General features: G+C 33.3%; 2 protein-coding genes and 2 long non-coding RNA genes across 9 annotated transcripts; 3 read left to right on the top strand and 1 right to left on the bottom strand.

Annotated features, from left to right (window-relative positions):
- The first annotated feature begins 2,839 nt into the window (after nucleotides 1-2,839).
- On the top strand, nucleotides 2,840-5,182 carry LOC114418954 (L-type lectin-domain containing receptor kinase IV.1-like). The gene has a single exon (XM_028384519.1). The coding sequence runs from the start codon at nucleotides 3,026-3,028 to the stop codon at nucleotides 5,027-5,029; it is 2,004 nt and encodes a 667-aa protein (XP_028240320.1). The 5' UTR covers nucleotides 2,840-3,025; the 3' UTR covers nucleotides 5,030-5,182.
- Nucleotides 5,183-7,980: 2,798 nt separating this feature from the next.
- Nucleotides 7,981-9,068, top strand: LOC114418955 (light-harvesting complex-like protein OHP1, chloroplastic). Its single transcript, XM_028384520.1, has 3 exons — nucleotides 7,981-8,198; nucleotides 8,324-8,446; nucleotides 8,752-9,068. The coding sequence occupies exons 1-3, from the start codon at nucleotides 8,034-8,036 to the stop codon at nucleotides 8,818-8,820; spliced, it is 357 nt and encodes a 118-aa protein (XP_028240321.1). The 5' UTR covers nucleotides 7,981-8,033; the 3' UTR covers nucleotides 8,821-9,068.
- A 2,048-nt stretch (nucleotides 9,069-11,116) lies between these two features.
- On the bottom strand, nucleotides 11,117-14,218 carry LOC114418956. 3 transcript variants are annotated; one of them, XR_003668140.1, is made up of 6 exons: nucleotides 13,831-14,218; nucleotides 13,392-13,728; nucleotides 12,969-13,015; nucleotides 12,556-12,879; nucleotides 12,175-12,487; nucleotides 11,117-11,472 (listed from the first exon to the last, which is right to left on the bottom strand). It is a non-coding gene; the product is annotated as an uncharacterized LOC114418956 (long non-coding RNA). The 3 variants fall into 3 exon arrangements; XR_003668138.1 differs by having other exon boundaries at nucleotides 12,175-12,879; XR_003668139.1 differs by lacking the exon at nucleotides 12,969-13,015 and having other exon boundaries at nucleotides 12,175-12,879.
- A 1,144-nt stretch (nucleotides 14,219-15,362) lies between these two features.
- Nucleotides 15,363-18,476, top strand: LOC114418952. 4 transcript variants are annotated; one of them, XR_003668135.1, is made up of 5 exons: nucleotides 15,363-15,589; nucleotides 15,981-16,040; nucleotides 16,559-16,638; nucleotides 16,985-17,835; nucleotides 17,924-18,476. It is a non-coding gene; the product is annotated as an uncharacterized LOC114418952 (long non-coding RNA). The 4 variants fall into 4 exon arrangements; XR_003668136.1 differs by having other exon boundaries at nucleotides 16,559-17,256; nucleotides 17,562-17,835; XR_003668137.1 differs by having other exon boundaries at nucleotides 16,559-17,256; nucleotides 17,552-17,835.
- The last annotated feature ends 662 nt before the right edge of the window (nucleotides 18,477-19,138 follow it).

The raw sequence follows: 19,138 nt of genomic DNA, 5'->3' as shown, positions 1-19,138 counted from the left end.
TTTGTTTGGATGCAACAAAACATAGCTTTTGCATAACAAAAGAGTATGAAAACAGCATGCAAAGGCAAAAAAATCACAAAATGAGAGTTGCATTGTGATTTAAATACTTTTACAACTCTTTTTCGCAAAATGCACCTGCATCTGATAGAAGTTTTTCTTTTAAAGAGAGATATATCAAAGAACAACAGACGAAGAAACATCTAACAACACTTTTTCATGTTATATGATTTCATTTCCAGCATAAGAGTAACAACATCTAATAACCATTTCAATCCACTAACATGAATATAACAACATTGTAACAACATAAGAACAGTATCAAGAATATAAACATGGATTCATATATAGAATCAAAACAATGAAATGAGAGGACTTACCATCTCCACGCTCCCATGGAAGAACATCATAGAGAAAAAATACAACCTCACCCATTACCTCTTTCTCTCCTGGCTTGGTGAAGAATGAAAACCTCCCTCTTCTCATATTTCTTGCGCCGAACAACCACACTCACACACAATCTTACTGTTCACACCCTTTGTTGCTATATCTACCAATGTTAGCGGCAGACCAGAATTCCTTCAAACAGCTCCGTTTCTAATGTCTACACCCCCTTCAGGTCATATTTTCATTTCTATTTTCTTAGCCCAAAACTAACATCCTTTTAGCCGATCATATCAAACACATATCAATCAATCAATCAATTAATTAACTAATTATCAAAGCAAATAATTTACTTAAAGAAAATGTTTCATGCAAAATAAATATATATAATTAAGTAAATATTTCCGCTCTTAATAAAGGAAAATTGCTCACATTTTTCGTATAATAGGAGAGATGAATAAAATGCAAGAATGTTTTGGTAAATTATGAGATTCAGCTTCACTAAATTAAATGACTAAAGGTAAAAAAAATAATTAGGAGAAAAATACATTAATCTTCTGTAAAAAAATTAATCATTTAGGGTATTGGGCAGACAGTAAACCAAGAATTAATAATTCTACATATAACTTAATTATGTGAATAATGTATATTTAATTTTTATTGAAATAATTAAATAAGAGATAAAAAAAATCTTTAAAACTTAAAATGATATGTAAGTAATTTTGTGGAGTGACAACTTTATACTTATAGAGTAACCAGATAGCTCAATCTTCATTTTCTTTCTTTTTTTTTTTTGGTGAATGCTCAATCTTCAATTTTAACATATTAGAATGGACACTTTAATTTAAGTCACCGAGAGAGGGAAAAGGAGGAGACAAAAAAAAAAAAGATGTAAATTTTGAATGAAAAAGAAAGCAGGGAAAATAGATCCAATACAATCCAAAGCTAACAAAAGAAACACAATGACTATAATCAGGTGGAATGATAAAGCTGAGCTCCCTGATTCGCTTCCATGGAAAGCTAATACCAACCACCAAAGTAGAATGAAAAAGAATAAAAAAACAAGGAAAGAAACGAAAGAGTGCAAAAAAGATTGACGAGACACATTGGTGGAGTTTTTTTTTTTGGTGAATACATTGGTGGAGTTATAACTTTCATAATTTACTCTTCTAATGTAATATCATATATATATATATATATATATATATATATATATATATATATATATATTATTAATTTTAATGGTAGGTAATGTTGTAATAACAAATGTTAAAATTCCTTTCAACAAAACAAAAAAAAAATGTTAAATTGACGAATGAAATGCTTAATTTTTCAGTAAAACAGAATTATTTTTTAAATGCTTATTTTTATTATGAATGATTGATAGTAATATATTAGTTCATTTTCACACAAAAAATATTATTTCATTCATTAATAGCGAGCTCAAATTATTCGAGCCACTTCTATGCAAAATGAAAAAGGGCATGATAGGTTATAAATGATAATGCATAAACTTTAAATTCTTTTACAGTTAATTCATGTCAAAATTTTAAATATTTTTTACCGTGTACATAAATTTACTCTTCATTGTTTCCTTATCCTTGAAAACATGTATGTATTCACAAACTTTTTGAATTCACCCAGCGCCATGAAAGTGAGAACCACCTTTATTCGTCTCACAAGATACCTGTGAGTGAAACAAGAATTAAACAGCCTTTATTCTTTGTTTCTTATTTTTCTCTTTTTCTCTTTATCTTTTCCCCCTCTTTTGTCCCTTTTTCTGGCCAAAATATAGAAACTTACAATATATCACCCGTAAAGAAAGGGTCCCTAATTGACCGTAGTTGCAAGATTAGGAACCTTCCCTAAACACAGCTTCTCAATTTCGCATTAATTTCCCCCCTAGCTACTACTATAGTGTTACCATAATATTGATTGTTATGGCAATATAAAGAATAATTAACTAACTAGATTGGGAATAAAACTAATTCACACCCATTAAAAAAATTAATTAATATTACTTAATGTTGATAGTTTCAATAAGAAAAATTAATTTATTTTCTAAAATATCTTTACACTTAATTGCATAGGAAAAAAAGTTATCGAGAATAAAACTCTAATAAAATAGAGGCTACTCAGGAGATTATATCATAAAATCAAAGAGAGTCAATAAAAATTTACTTATATTTCAAACAGAGACTTTTTTTTTTCTTATATTTCCGTTGGAGGTAGTAGTAGATTTGTCCGTGATGTTGTTTCTGTACCAAATGATACTAATTTCATTTGCAAATTAAACAGTGTCATACACAATTTTGAAAAAGAAAAGTGTGACCGGACAAAGTGAAAGTGATGTATCCGATTTTTTTGCATAGATAAAATTGTTGGTACACTTTATTTTTTGCAATCACAAATCTTGAATTGTCACTTCCTCGTTTAACACCTAGAGAAGCAACGCAACGATGAGGGAGGTTCGTTTTCTTTACAGCGAAAGTGCCAGGATCTTTCCTAGTGGACCACAATTGAAAGTTTCAAATGTGTTGTACACGTTTTTGGGCGCTCGAAAATACAACATAGTAAGTTAACAAGCAATAAACCTTGTTGGCAGGAAGAAGAAGCCTATTGCAAAACAGAGAAAAAAAAAACCATGTCTCTCAAGGTTGTAACAGTGGTGTTTTTGCTGGCAACAATAGTAGTAGCCAGTGATTACACTAGTTTCACCTATAATGGATTCCAATCTTCTCATTTGTACCTTGATGGCAGTGCTGAGTTCACCACCAATGGCATGGTTAAGCTCACCAATCACACCAAGCAACAAAAGGGTCATGCTTTCTTCCCAAGTCCAATAGTCTTCAAGAACACCACAAATGGAAGTGTGTTTTCTTTCTCCACCACTTTTGTTTTTGCCATAAGGTCTGAGTTTCCCAATTTGAGTGGCCATGGGATTGCCTTTGTGGTTTCTCCAACAAAAGAGGTTCCACATTCTCTTCCAAGCCAGTACCTTGGCCTCTTTGATGACACAAACAACGGCAACAACAGCAACCATGTTTTTGGGGTGGAGCTTGATACCATTCTGAACACCGAGTTTGGTGATATCAATGACAACCATGTTGGGATTGATGTCAATGAATTGAAGTCGGTTAAATCGGCTTCTGCAGGGTATTACAGTGATGGGGGGTTTAAGAATTTGAGTCTCATCAGTGGCTACCCAATGCAGGTTTGGGTGGAATATGATGGCCTAAAGAAGCAGATTGATGTTACTTTAGCTCCAATCAATGTCGGTAAACCGGAACGCCCTTTGTTATCATTGAACAAAGATCTTTCTCGAATTCTGAACAGCAGCATGTATGTTGGATTCACTTCTTCAACTGGGTCAATTCTAAGTTCTCATTATGTTTTGGGTTGGAGCTTTAAGGTGAATGGCAAGGCTCAACAACTTGCAATCTCTGAACTCCCCATGCTACCTAGACTAGTTGGTAAACAAGAGTCAAAGGTTCTCATAGTAGGGTTGCCTCTGATATTACTAATTTTGATTCTCATGGTGGCTCTAGCAGTGGTTCATGCCATCAAGAGGAAGAAGTTTGTGGAGCTGCTTGAAGATTGGGAGCAAGACTATGGTCCTCATAGGTTCAAGTACAAAGATCTTAGCCTAGCAACAAAGGGGTTCAGGGAGAAGGAGTTATTGGGGAGTGGTGGATTTGGTAGAGTCTACAAAGGGGTGATGCCAATTTCGAAGATTGAGGTTGCAGTGAAGAAGGTGTCACATGAATCAAGGCAAGGGATGAGGGAATTTGTGGCGGAAATCGCTAGCATTGGCCGTCTTAGGCACCGGAATCTGGTTCCCCTTCTCGGGTACTGCAGGCGCAAAGGAGAGTTGCTGTTGGTCTATGACTACATGCCAAATGGAAGCCTTGACAAGTATCTCTACAACAAACCAAGAGTGACCTTAAATTGGAGCCAGAGATTTAGAATCACCAAAGGGGTTGCTTCAGGTTTGTTTTATCTGCATGAGGAATGGGAGCAAGTTGTGCTCCACAGAGACATTAAGGCTAGCAATGTGCTACTTGATGCTGAATTGAATGGGAGATTAGGGGACTTTGGTCTTTCAAGGTTGTATGAACATGGAACTGACCCTCACACTACTCATGTGGTTGGAACTCTTGGTTATCTTGCACCTGAGCACACTAGAACAGGTAAGGCCACTACAAGCTCCGATGTGTTTGCTTTTGGTGCATTTATGCTAGAGGTTGTGTGTGGAAGGAGACCAATAGAGCAAGGAAGGGAATCCGGGAGCGAAATTCTGGTCGATTGGGTGTATAATTGTTGGAAAAAGGGTGAGATTCTCGAGGCAAGGGATCCAAACTTGGGCGCAAATTATAGGCCAGATGAGGTGGAATTGGTGTTGAAACTCGCCTTGTTGTGCTCACATTCTGAGCCTTTGGCTAGGCCAAGCATGCGCCAGGTTGTGCAATACTTGGAGAAAGATGTGCCTCTGCCAGATTTGTCTATGCTTAGCTTATCTTCAATTGGCTTAACTTTTGGTCTGCATGAAGACTTTCAGGACTGTCCAATGTCTTATCCTTCATCTATGGATAGGCCAATATCTCATACTTCTTCGATTGCTGAATCACTTCTCTCTGGGGGTCGTTGATTTTTAGAAGACACATGAAATCTGCATGCATGCATGAGCTTGTTTCATTGTATTTGATTTCATCTTATTCTTAATTGGTCTATTTGTTATTTGATTATGTATTATATTCTAAAATGAAATGGATTATCGAAAATAGAAAAAAACATAAACAGAGTTTGGTGTCTTGTTTTCTTACTCTATCTTTTGAGCAGCAAAAAAACACTGCAATCATTCAGTAATGACAGAAGATCAATGTGAAAATAGTTTCCCGTACTTAAGAAGCATGGAAAGTACCATTAAATGAATTTATGATCATACAAACTTGTACAAATACACTAGCATGGTAATAAACTTTTAAAAAGAATCGGTTAACTTCTCTCGACACAGTTTCTAATTTTGAAGAACATACATGATTAGATACTAACAACTTTTTTTTTCTTATGTCTTAAAATTTGTCAGATAGGAAGATTAAGCCCGTTAGATTATTACTTTTTTAAATGGAATATCTTTACAGGCATTGTTATGAAAGCAATTCAACTCTCAGAAGAGTGAAGATTAAGTATACTCCTCTACCAAGTAATCACTTCAAAAGTTCAACACCTATAACATTTGTCTGGTTCACAATCTTTTTTCACTATCCTATGTTGAGTTAATTCTCATTTGCTCAAATGTTTTTCCAGCATTAATAAATTATTTGTTACTTGAGCCAATCATTTCATCATAATATAATCTTATACATGTTAGGCTGTATAATTTTTAAATGAACTCAAATATATCTAAGGCTGGGTTGTAACTAATTCAGTAATTTCGGCTTTAACAAAAAGTGACTTATTTATTCAACTATCTTTTTTGCTCCACTCCCTAGACTCTTCTTCGGCTTAGCTCCATGTGCTTAGTTAGGCCAAAATCTTCTTCGACTTTTGAGTAATTGAAGCCTCTCAATCTTTTCATCTTTTGCCAAAATATCGTTCTTCATAGAAGTCACCTGAGAAGTCAAGTAAGGAAGAGGATAATTCGTTGTTTACCAATCAACTAATTTCAGAGTATATCAACGGAAACAAATATCAGAACACTAAGCATCACATTGACATAGAAATTAGTCTTGAAGCTAAGTAAACAAAAACTTAACACCATGTCAACCATCTTGATGATTAGTGTTCCATTAAAGGCTGGATACCAACATATTTCCGTCCTTCTAAGTGACATTTAATAACTATCCAGTATGGGTAAATAGTACCACAGCAGATTAAATAGAACTCTTTAACTACAATATAACAGAATGTTGTTGTGACTGATAATCGCTTAATTCGAATTTATAAGTTGCTGCTACTGAATGTAATCAGCACGCTATAGTCTTCAAACTTGCCAAAGAGAATAGCAACAAGGAAGAAACAACAACAAATCACCATTTTAGTACATGAAAATATATAGCATTGTCATAGTCTTGAAACTTATGAAATTCCAAATAAGTTCCCATAAGTGCTATTTGTCAAATACATTAACCCAAAATTCAAAAAAAAAAATGTGACTTAATTGGCAATATTAACATATAGTTAGAGATCAAAAAATGATAATAAATGGTCAAATTTAAGAAGTTAGATTAAATAACTGAAAATTTTAAGAATTTATTTGAAATTTCTTAGTTTCAGAGATTAATGTGACTGTGTGTAACATTTTCATGAACTAAAATGGTAATTTAGTCAACAAATAAATTAAAACAAATGCATGGCTTGATCATAAAGTTTACTATACCCCCAATAGATCAAAAATGGTATAGGAACCTTTCGTCTTTAAGATCAAATGGAGAAACACCCCAAACCTAGTAGAACAAGAATGGTCCAGCTCCTCCTTTGAAGCCCAGCTCGTCTCCACTGTATATTTGTTGAGTTCTATCTCCTATGTAAAGTAGGATAAATGAGGTAATTAAGTCATGTGACTATGTCTTTTGTAAAAAAGAAAAAAAAGAAGTCATGAAACTATGTCAATGTTCAGGTGTTTTAATAGTAGATGTTAACTTATGGAAAATTGTTCTTGGAACCAATATACTATAAAATTCTTAGTGAAAAAGGGAGAAAGGAAAGAATAGGTGTTATATAATGCGCAAGAAAAACAGATAGAGAGAAATATTCCTCTGTTTCAAAATAAGTAATAAGTATCGTATATAAAAAAATATTTTAAAATAAGTGTTATATTAATTTTTCAATGTAATAATAATTATTTTTTTTATTAATACTCCTAATAAACATCATTTTAGCTTTTTAATATAATACTAATATTATTCTTTTTTATCTATTTAATAAGATTAATTTTTATAAAATTAATATTTTCTTAAATCTATTTATTAGTTTTTCTTAATTTGTATAATAAATATTAATTAGTGTTTTTAAAAAAATAAGTGTACAAATATTATTACTCTTAACTAATTCAAATGAGTCAAAAAAATACTGTCATAGTCTTGATAACCTACCGGACTCAATTCTTCTAAATTTTTTTTATTAAAACAACGGTTAAACATTATATATATATATATATATATATATATAACGTATATTTTTGTAATTTTGTCATTGAATATACAATGACAATGTTTGGCGAAGTACACTGTTATAGAATCTTAACCGGTAAAAGTAAATTTCCAATATAACCCAAATTTCATAAACAATGAAATAGATGCTCCTAATTGTAAAGTTACCGATGGATTTGGATTTTCTCCTGGAGCTGGCAGAACTATAGTATCATTATGAGACGTAAAATTGATTCACTATGAATCCAATGATTAAATAATGTAAATATCGATCTCTATTAATTGCAAAGACAAAATTCTGCTGAGGATCCAAACTAAACTTATAGATAAATACATACACCTTACCCAACCACATTTATGATTACACGTAGGCACTTTTGTCAAGTCCACCTTGTTCCAATCTCAACCACACAAAAACAAGTGGAAATAAGAAAATTGAAAATGTAATAGATAAGGCGCAGGGACACAACACAAGGAATGGTCTTGGTGTGAACCATAGCCATGGCTACTTCATCAACCACATTATTGCTATCATCACTCATACCTGCAAGCATCCCATCATTCAACTCTGGAAACCATTCAGTTTTTTTGCTTCAAAACCGTTCTTTGAATCGACCCAAGAAGAGAGTTTCCTTCGTTGTTCAAGCAGCCAAGCCCCCTATTGGTGTATGCACTTCCCATCTTTTGCTTCTTATACATGCCATACCACTTATTTATGTACTCTCTTATTTATTTTATTTTATTTTTCATTTTGTTGATTATGAAGCAATTGGGCATGTTTGTTTCTTCAGGTGGAAATTCCAAAGGTGCAGCCTCAATTTAAGCCTCCGTTTCTTGGGTTCACTAAGACTGCAGAAGTATGGAACTCTAGAGCTTGCATGATTGGAATCATTGGAGTTTTTATTGTAGAGTTTGTGAGTATATATTTTATATCTTCATTCTTAATTAGTAGTATGCAATTTAGTTTCACATATAGCACATGGCTTTTAAGATTTTGAATTGATAAAAATGTGGTGGTATAATGGATTGGAATGGGTTTATTTTGAAAATTGATGACATGTTAATATGTAATTGGTTGCCAAGGACATTATTTAAATTGAACTTATTAGAAAAGAGTCTCGTTTTATTTTTTACTAGTTTGTTGAGCACTCTTCCATTGAGCATAAGCATTGGTGCTGAGTTTGGTTATTAATTGTGTGATTGTGCTATATTTTTGCAGATAATAAACAAGGGCATACTTCAAGTGATTGGGGTTGATGTTGGCAAAGGCCTTAATATTCCTCTCTGAACATTATTTTTGGCTGTGCTCGTAAATGTTGTCATATATAAAGTCAATGTTTTAACCTTTTTTCTTATTGATCTCAAGAACAATTTTTCAAATTGCCGTGTCATTTGAAAATCTTCTGTAATCTAATATCTGTATTGAGGTATATTTCTGATATTCTTGGGTTGACTTGTTGGTTTGGTATCTGGAACTCGAAACTGCCTGTCAAGCTATTTACGAAGTTATTCATCAATTTGAATTGTTTTACCAAATGTTATGCAACGAAAAGAGATATAAGAAGCGAAGACAGAGTATGAGATGAGATGGGATATGAATTTGTTATATAAATAAGGGGTCTCTAATTTATTTTTTCTTACCTCTCTTTTTTCTTCTCGTCCGTTTCCTAACTCTTGTGCCATTATCCTCTTCATACCTCTTGACTTTCAGGAAACTCAGGTAAGCAAGGCAAATAGAAAAGAATAGGGTTTTTTTTTTTTTTTTTTTATAATTAGTATACAATGGCAGCCCTGAAGATCGAACAAATTGTGCCTCATATTCTAATGGTGAGATAAAGGAAAATGTTATGCAGACATGAAGGAAAGTAACACACTGGATTTCTTTTGTCCTTAAATATAAGATTTTTTTTAAAGTTGTCTTTTGCATTGATTATTCCTTGATTCAAATATTTTTTATTATTTTACAATAAATATATCTTTTATAAGAATTGGATAAAAAGATCAATACACATTAATTAATTAATTAATTAATTATGTGTGAAAGCAATTAAGTGGAAAAAAACTTTTGTGTGTTTGGAGGAGGGAATTTAAAATTTCTAAGAAATTTTAAATTTTAGGAATTTCAAATATTTCAACTGAAATTCTTTTATCTTCAAAATTTTGTGTTTGGATAAAAAAATAAATTGTGAGGGTGAAAGAAAATGAATGCAAAGAGAAGAGAAAATATGATTGGTGTATTTCCGAGGAGAAGAATGGAGATCGCAGGGGAACCGGGACACGACGCCGTACACCACCACATTCGACCATAACATTCAGTCAATGGCGCAAGGCATGACCCCGGTCCTCCGCGCCGGTGAACACCTCCGCCGCGTGATGAATAGCGACAACTGCTCCCCTGATTGGCGGGTGCAGTTGTATGTGTCTCCCTATGTCCACACCCGATTGATGTTCCACAAGCTTAGAAGACGTTTCTTGAAGAAGAGGATTATCGGCGTGAGGGAAGAGTCACAAGTTCGAGAACTAGATTTCGGGAACTTTATGATTAAGGTTATTAAGAAAATATACAAACGTTTTAGAAAATTCTTTTATAAGAAGAGAATTTCAATTTCTCACCTTTTAAAAAGAAATTGAAATTTCACATTTTTAGTTGTTTAAAATTCTGTTTTAAAATTCTAAAAATTTAAATTATTCATAAAAAAACATTCAAATAATGAATTTTAGATTATATAAATTTAAATTCTTTAATAAATTACTTTTCTCGATTAAAATTCTCTATCCAAATGCACTCTTGATAAATTTAAGGATAATTTTGATAAAATAATATAAATTTTTAAAAATTTAATGTTAATAACTACATTAACCAATTTTCTTAAAAGATATGAATTAATTTAAAAAAATCTTATAATTAAAAATAAAAGTATTTAATATAACATTTTTCTCCTAACATCATAACTTTCCATTAAGTCATTTCTTCATTTGATATTGATGATTTAAGCATAGAATTAAAAACTAATTTTAATATAAATTAGTACAACTAATAGATATCATTTGACAAAGAAGGCTATCATCCTATTCATAAATGGGTTTTCTCCCAACACATGCCATTAACCTCTTTTTATCTCATCATTTGAATTCAAATCCAAATCCTTGATAGTTAATGTCAGTAATCAGCATATCAAATTAAAATTTCGAATTTACATTAAATCCTTAATTAAAAAATATAAATTTAATAAAACCGTGAGCACTCTAAATTTTGAAGTCATACTATTTGCATGCGTATACTATACTTAAATATAAATCATATACATTGAAATATATTAAAATTTAATTAGTTGGAAAAAAATTACATTATTCAAACTTCTAACCAGCTTTACTTAGTTAACTCACTTTAAAGGACATCCAAATTACAGAACAATAATTTCAACTATTACTTTTAATGCAAAAAGATTTTCAGAACCAAAATTAAAATCTTACATAAGATCACCTCAACGATTATTAAATTTACCATCGATTAAAAATAAATAAAATTGATTTCAATAATTTAATAAATAACTTCACACTTCAAAGCATTTAAAACATCAACATCATATAATGTAAGTGAATATTAAAAAGACCTCATTAAAATTCGGTCTAAATATACATCAGCCGATCTTGAATATCATAGTATATGTCGGCACGACATTTCAAACTCTACACAACATTAATCCATGGTATTGGTTATGTATCACGGTCCAACAAGAACCTATAGCAGTAATAAGGTAAAAACACAGAAAATTGACCAATTTACAGAATCCTGCCAATTCTAGAATCTATGATATTCTCCCCTGAATCAATAGCTTTAGCCAGCGGCGGTGTTTCCATAGAGACTCAGCCAAGTACTTTCATCTTCTCCCCTTCTGCCTGTCTTTTTTTTGGACACTAACTACTTCTGCGTATACACCTATAACATTAAGGAACATTGAGACAAGTCAGGATAAATTATAAGCATGCACAGAGTGTTAAAATTGAATATTACAGCATAATGTTTTTAAGTGGGACTAGTCATTCACTCATTCCTATGGCCAGGGTTGGCGGTTCCTGAGGCTGATATTCTTTTTGGGAGATCTCTCAGTTCAGTTTCCTGTTTTTCTTTTTGTTTCTGGTCGATGTTTTCCATTCCAGGAGTTTGCAAATAAGCCTCAGGGATAGAATAGAAGGAAGGGTTGAGGCAATGGAGAGGGGTTCAAGGAGACTAATGAACAGTTTCAAAGGATTGAAGACATGTAAACTGAGTAATTGGGAAATAGTCAGTCAAGAGAGGATGGAGACAATTGCATTGAAATAGAGGGCATCCAAGGAGACAGTGAACTGAGTTGGGAAAGAGGAGGAGGAGGAGGAGGCAGAGGAGATGACCAATTTAGGAGCCCAACTATCTCACAAGCTCAATGCAAATGTTAACTTAAATACTCTTCAAGGACTTTTTCTCCTAGGAGATGTGAGGCCTGTTCTTTTTAAAATATCAATCTTTTGAAATACTCCCAACACTCATTGATCAGGTTGTTACATAATAGATTACAGTACTGTAGTATGGCTAAGGCAACATAAAAAAGGAAGGTTGTGGTATGGCTAAGGAAAACCAAACAAAATTGATTATTAAGCCTACCCCATAAGTACTTCAAGCTGTCCTAAAGCACACAAGGACCCTACAATTAATTCTTCCATGCTCATGTTACCCGCTCCTAAGTATGGTCTGCCAGCATTTTTTACTTCAGTAGCACCTTGTACACGTTATGTAAACCTCTTTTGCCAATGGATAGTTCCCTATTTTATGCAGGAATTCCACATATGATAGACCAGCAGTACCTACAAAACCAAACATCAATTCGGTGTTGAAGGATGCCTGCTCCAGTACCTCATGAACGGGAGGATACCATCACAATACTGCTTGGCAAGAGACTTGTCGAAGAAATCTTCAGCTGCACCAGGCACATAATTAGTGTTCATCAAGAGTAACAGCAATGAACAAATAGACCTTAAGCACAACCTAAGTCAGTATTGCCATCTATGAAGCACCAACACCGACACGGACACCGGACACGACACAGACACGGACACGTGGACACCTGTAATGTCCCAAATATAGAACGTAGTACGGGTGTCGTGTCGGTCAGACACTGACACGGACGCGTGTCGGACACCGGACACGGCAAGGGACTGAAGTGTCCGTGCTTCATAGATTGCCATTGACAAGTTCAATCAGCCCTTTTGGTGCTTTAGCACGGACAAATTGTGCCTCATATTCTAGTGGTTTCTCTTGATTCCCCACCACCTTCATGCACTTATCAGCCACCATGGCTGCCAAATCATCCTACATTAAAAAATAACACTGAATAAACATGAACAGTGCTGCAAAAAGCAGCCAAACCAAAATTTTACAATTGTTTTGCAAATACCGACCTGCCTCATCAATAGATGAAGCCCAGCCTAAGTTTCAAGAGCAGCAACTACAACAAAAATCCAACATAGAACTCAAAATCGTTGGCATAATAATAATAATAAGAGAAGTGCTAGCAACACATTCCCTGACACACTATTATTGGCTAAAATTTATTAAAAACTACAAAATCACGAGAAAGGTTCATTAAATAAAAAGATCGAGAGACCTACACAATTTTATGATTCTAAACAACTTTCAGTCAATAGTAAAAAAGTGTAAGACTAACATTTCTCTGCTACTTAATAATAACAACAAAAATAACAGCAGCAACCAACAAAAGGAAAGGCAAATATATATATATATATATATATATATATATATATATATATATATATATATATATATATATATATATATATATATATATATTAAAAAAAACTTACCTCTAATACCCAAATAAGAATTTGTTAACTCTTGGACACCCTCTGGCTTCTCAATCGCTTCAGCTTACTCTTCTCTAAGAAAAGAAAAGTTAACACAATATATATCTCCAATATCTCCAATGAGTTCAAAGAATCATCCAAAAAAAATTGAGCTCCAACATGAGAACAAAGACACAGGTAACCAAACAATCACAAAGAAGGTAGCTTTCAAACAACAAAGTGGACATAGCTAGCACGGCCATTCCATTCGAATTCTCAAGCTTTGGCTCCTTGCCCTCAGTCAGTTCATCGGTAATGCAAATCTTCAACACAGACAAGCCCATCCTGAACGCCCCAACTACAGAAACACACCCGAAAAACACAAATCAGCTGAAAAACAAAAAATGGGTCACAGAAAAATAAGGTTTCTGAAAAAATGGCGAAAACACGTGAGACTCACGTGATCTTTCAGTCCTCCATTGCCTCAAGGCGTCGTTGATCATCTTGATGGCGTCAAGGACGACCATGTTGGCCACCAATTCCAAGCCATTGGTGAATGGTCGGAACGATGAAGCGGGAATCGGAGAGAATCTTGTGGGGAATAATGGGTTTGCAGTGAGGGCAGTGGAAGAAGAAGAAACCCTAGATGATAGCTTTGATGCAATGCGAAGCACGGTTGGAGAAATAATGTGTGGGGTTTCAGAAGGGGTTTAGAATGATGCAAGGAGAAAGAGAGGGTTCAGGGTTTTTCAATGAGGTTGAGATTTTTCTTCCCCTAGGTGTAGGTGGAATTCGAAGATTGAGTTGATTGTTTATTAGTTTTTGGTCTGCGCATAAGTTTTGATAAAAAGCGGCATATTAATCATGACTCAGTTTTATTTTTTCATTTTGAAAATGTTGAAAATAAAAGCCCAAGAGGATATAGACCAGGACCAGCCTAACACAACCCGGTAGATCATAGGCTCATTGATCCAATACCTGATATCTAAATTAAATCAAACAAAACAACTTGGGGACATGCTAGGTGCACCCAGCAACATTGCTGGTGCACCCAGCAATTAGGTGAATGGGCAAAATTGCCCTTATATTAAAAAAATAATTCCTTCTTTCGGAAGAAGGTTCTTCCGGATGAACAATTTGTTCTATCGGAAGAACCTTCTTCCGGAGAAGCTACCAGAAGAAGGTTCTTTCGGTAGAACAAATTGTTCATCCGGAAGAACCTTCTTCCGGAAATTTTTCGGAAGAAGGTTCTTCCGGTAGAACAAATTGTTCATCCGGAAGAACCTTCTTCCGGAAGAATAAATTGTTCTACTGGAAGAACCTTCTTCTGGAAACTTTCCGAAAGAACCTTCTTCTGGAAGATTTCCGAAAGAACCTTCTTCCGGAAGAAGAAATTATTTTTTTTAACGCAAGGGCAATTTTGCCCATTCACCTAATTGCTGGGTGCACCAGCAATGTTGCTGGGTGCACCTAGCATGTCCCAACAACTTGTGTTGGTTTGAATAGTTAGTAATACTATCACAAAAATGTGTTTCTATAAGGTGAGAAAAAAATCGTTGTGGAATAAAGTGCGATGCTATTTTTATAAATAAATACAATCATTTTACGATGATTTTCAAAAATTATCTTAAAAATTACCATTCCGTGATGGTTTCTCGAAAATTATCTAAAAATTATTGTCATTTTACAACGGTTTTTCAAAAATTATCTTAAAACACTGTCATTCTAAGATGATTTTTCACTGCAATTTTACTAAAATCGTCTTAGAGTGTGTTTTTAATTTTTGATCTCTCCCTCTACTCTCTCGCGCTCTTTGTTAACGTTTCTCACTCTCTGACTCCCCCTCCTATTCTCCGACTCCCCCTTTACCTTGCGCTATGTTTCTTACTCTCCCCTCACTCTCCAACATCGAACCCATCATGCTTCCTTCTTTGTTTCCCTTTCTTGTTGCACTCTTTATTGCTTCATGTTCCTTGAAACACATTGCTTGTGCACGTTTAGTGTCACATTCGGGTTCGATCTCGTCAGTTTTAAGCCGTCTCCTCTGTGGTGGCGCTTCTTCTTTGCGATGGAAACAATGACAACAAGGTTCGAAAACCCTACCCACACCACCACACCACCTCTAAACCAGGAGCGCACACTAAAGCACAGAATGCCTTGGAGAAGCTACAGATCTAGCCACCAAAGTCACTGATATGGCCATTAAAGTCATGGATTTGGTACCCCCAACGTCCTTCCTTCACCCTCACCATTGTCGCCCTCCCTCTCACGAACCCTACTCTCTTCGAAAAATTCTTATTTGTGGTAGATCTAGGATTTAAAAAACTAAATCTGGGTCAAAAACAACAGATCCACTTAATATCAACTTTGTATACATTTTCACTTTGCTTGACTTATTAAGTATTTTATTTTTTGTCTGTTGGATAGATATTTTATGCATTGCATGATAGGCCTCATTACTTGTTTTCCTGATATAACTTGTTTCTTTAGCAAATGTAATTTTCCCTTGAAAGTTAATGTCAAGTTTTTGTTGTGCTTCTCTCTAGTACATAATTCATACCACTACTATGTTTCGAATGCCTTACCTTCTGTCTTTTTTCTCCTTTACAGACAACTTTTGAGGATGTTTTTCCCGTTGAGGCAACAAGCATTGAAGAGTATCTGCAACATGTAATTTTCACTTAAGATTGCCTTTTATTCATCTTAGATTTACTATATAACATTTAATTAACAATTATGCATTAGAATGATTCAATTTGGATCACTTTTGTCAATATGAGACATCATATACTCTATTTATCGTTTGCATTTTTTCCATCCAATGTTCACAAAACCAGTGCAAAATATTTGTTCCTATATATTCAAATATATTGTCAGAATTCTGTTTTATGAATTCCTCCATTACATTACATGGTATTAGAGTTAAAGAGCTATCCTTTGTTGATGGAAATTATGATTTTTTTTTTCATTTTTATATAGTTTTTACTTTTTCACAAATGAGCATGGTGTTGTGGCATGATTGTTATATCTAAATGTTGCTTTTGTCTATTGCTCGCCTTTGTTCTATAAGCAAACTATTCAATTTGCATGTGAAGTTCTGTTACTTGTTATGGAAAACCAAAAAAATCTTCTTACACTGTGCATCTAGTCATTTTTTAATGGATTTGTGTACTATGTGTTCTTATCAGGTTCATGAAATGACAATGGTCTCTACTGTCCAAGAAGCTCAGAAGGGGGTTTCAATGATTTTATGATGAAAGTGTTAGAGGTTAGTGTAATCATGTTTTTTTATGGGATAATCATTTATAATGTTTTCTGTTATCTTTTAATTTGGGGTTTGGTTTTTTTTTTTTTCATATTTTACTGGAGATATCTTTTGCAATAGGCCTTGTCTAAGGTATATTCATAAAACTACCAAAATATGAATCCTTGTATAAAAAATGATAGGTTTTGTTTCATATTTTTACTTTTGTAATAGGCCTTGGCTAAGGTATATTTAGTAGCATAACGAATTGAGTAAGTAATTTTATTTCATATTCTAAGATAGGTTTATTTTTTCTTGATATGTTGTGACTCAACTTCCTTATTACTCATTAGAATTTAGTGTTTGACAGGAGGATTGGCAAAAAAAGAAAAGCATGATTTCCTTTAGAGTTTAAGTTGAATTTTAACATTACCTAGGACAAACATTGTTGGTAACAACAATGTGGGTACCCTCCTTGGTCAGATTGCATCTATGTCTTCTACTTCATCGGTGTCATTTGGTATATCTAGCATGGAGATTGTTCCTTTGACTGGCATACCTATTGTGGAGAAAAAGACATCTGTCGATGCTGAGATAGTGAAAAATCTGAACAAAGCAAGGGAGTCTGGGTTACCATTTAAAGTATGCCCCCTACTTTCTCTATCTCTTAAATTTATAATGAGATTTCTATATTAGATTGAAATCTATATTGTTTTTCCTGTTTAAAAGACAAACCTTTTGTGATCAAATATTATTTGGCATGAAACTGATGTTTTGAAATTTTAATTCAATATCATGTCCAGTCTTCATTTTTTGATATACAATAGCACATGATATGTTTTGAGATGTTTGTTGTACTATCTTCTCTGAAGCAATAGTAACTTGTGTTTACATGCATGCAAGTATGTTAGTTTTCATTATTTTTTATGGTTCTTAGCTTGCTGCAGTTGTCAAAGATGCATATGAAAATTTGGGCATTAATGCTAGTGGTGGAAAATCAGTAAAGATGTGAAAGATATGGCTTCTTGTTGAGGTTGTTCTTGTAGTTGTATTCCGCGATTATGTTAAATAGGCAAAATAGAAAGAATAACTTGTGCGGGTAGCTTTATTGCTTTTACCTGTGACTAAGTAAATATTTTATTTATTCTTTATATAACTTAGTTCATTGAAATAGATGTTGAATGCTAATGATACAAATATGAAGAAATTTGGTCCCCTAAGGTATGTAATTTGTTTCTACCTTGATTTTATGTGTTCATTTGATGTATTGGACTCAAATTAATAATAACACTTGTCATGAATTTTGCAGGTTAATGACTTTGTGTGCCTCTCAGATAGGGCTTACACTCATGAATAGATTCTGGCCATAGAGAAAATCATATTGGGAAAGTTGGAATGGACTTTGATTGTGCCTACACTTTTTGTTTTCCAAGTTAGTTTTATCAAGGCATCGATCCTAGATTAGGAGGTGAGAGTGTGTTTGTGTGTGTGTGAGTGACCTTTTGTTTAAATTAATTTTATCAAGGCATGAGTTCCATATAAAATCATTTATTTTCATTCAATCATTGTTTAAATTAATTCTATTTTGGTTTTGTTGGGTACTAAGAGGGATTGTGCTAGACTATTGGTGGGTTTCCACTCCAGTGTTGGGAATAGAAAGCTTAGGGTTGTGTATCAAAAGTATTTTGACCCTAAAAAGGGTGCTATTGTTGTGCTCCCACTAGCTAAAGGTTTCTTCCTCTCAATCGAGTTAAAGAAGCAAAGAGAGAAGTAGTGAGAGTTTTTTATGGGCAAAGCAAATAATCATTTGTATTTTTTATGTGGGTTATTAAATTGACATTTTAAGGACATAGGATTTTTCATTTTTTTTTGTTATGAATGGTGTTGTGTATTTTACTTATTTCAATCGACCAGAATAACACCCGTTTATAGAAAACCATCTTAAAAAGAATACATATTAAGATAATTTTTCTAAAAAACATCTTCGAAAGTGGACTTTCAAATACAATTTTCAGAAAATCGTCTTAAAAAGTTTATTTTCTAAAATATTTTTTTTAAAGACCGCCATGGAATGCTCACATTTTTTAAAATAAAAATCACATATTTTAAGACGGTTTCTAAGAAAATTGATGTAGAAATCATCTTTTAAGTCGATTTAAAAATTGTCATAAAAAGTGTTGACTTTTCACAACAACAGATTTAAAGATGGTTCAAAATCATCGTGGAAAGGATAAAAAAACCATTTGTGTTTTTTTGTAGTGGTATAAATTCAAGTTTTAAAATTACAAATTCAACAATATTGATTTTGGTATCAAATTTAACTATGCAGAATTTGAACTAAGCCAAATTTATATCATTTCAGATTTTTTTTTGAATTTTTATAGTGTAATTTTATAGTTTCCATAATTTTAAAATACAAAAATAAAAGAGAGTTTGACATTGCTATTAACAATAATGTGCCTAATTTAATTTTTTCATTTTTAATTAATCATTTTTATAATGATGAGTTGGGTATAACTTTTTC

This window comes from Glycine soja, chromosome 7 (genome assembly GCF_004193775.1).
Source record: "Glycine soja cultivar W05 chromosome 7, ASM419377v2, whole genome shotgun sequence".
Taxonomy (NCBI): domain Eukaryota; kingdom Viridiplantae; phylum Streptophyta; class Magnoliopsida; order Fabales; family Fabaceae; genus Glycine; species Glycine soja.
The sequence above is the reverse complement of the archived record's forward strand: the minus strand, read 5'-3'. Positions and strand labels throughout refer to the sequence as shown.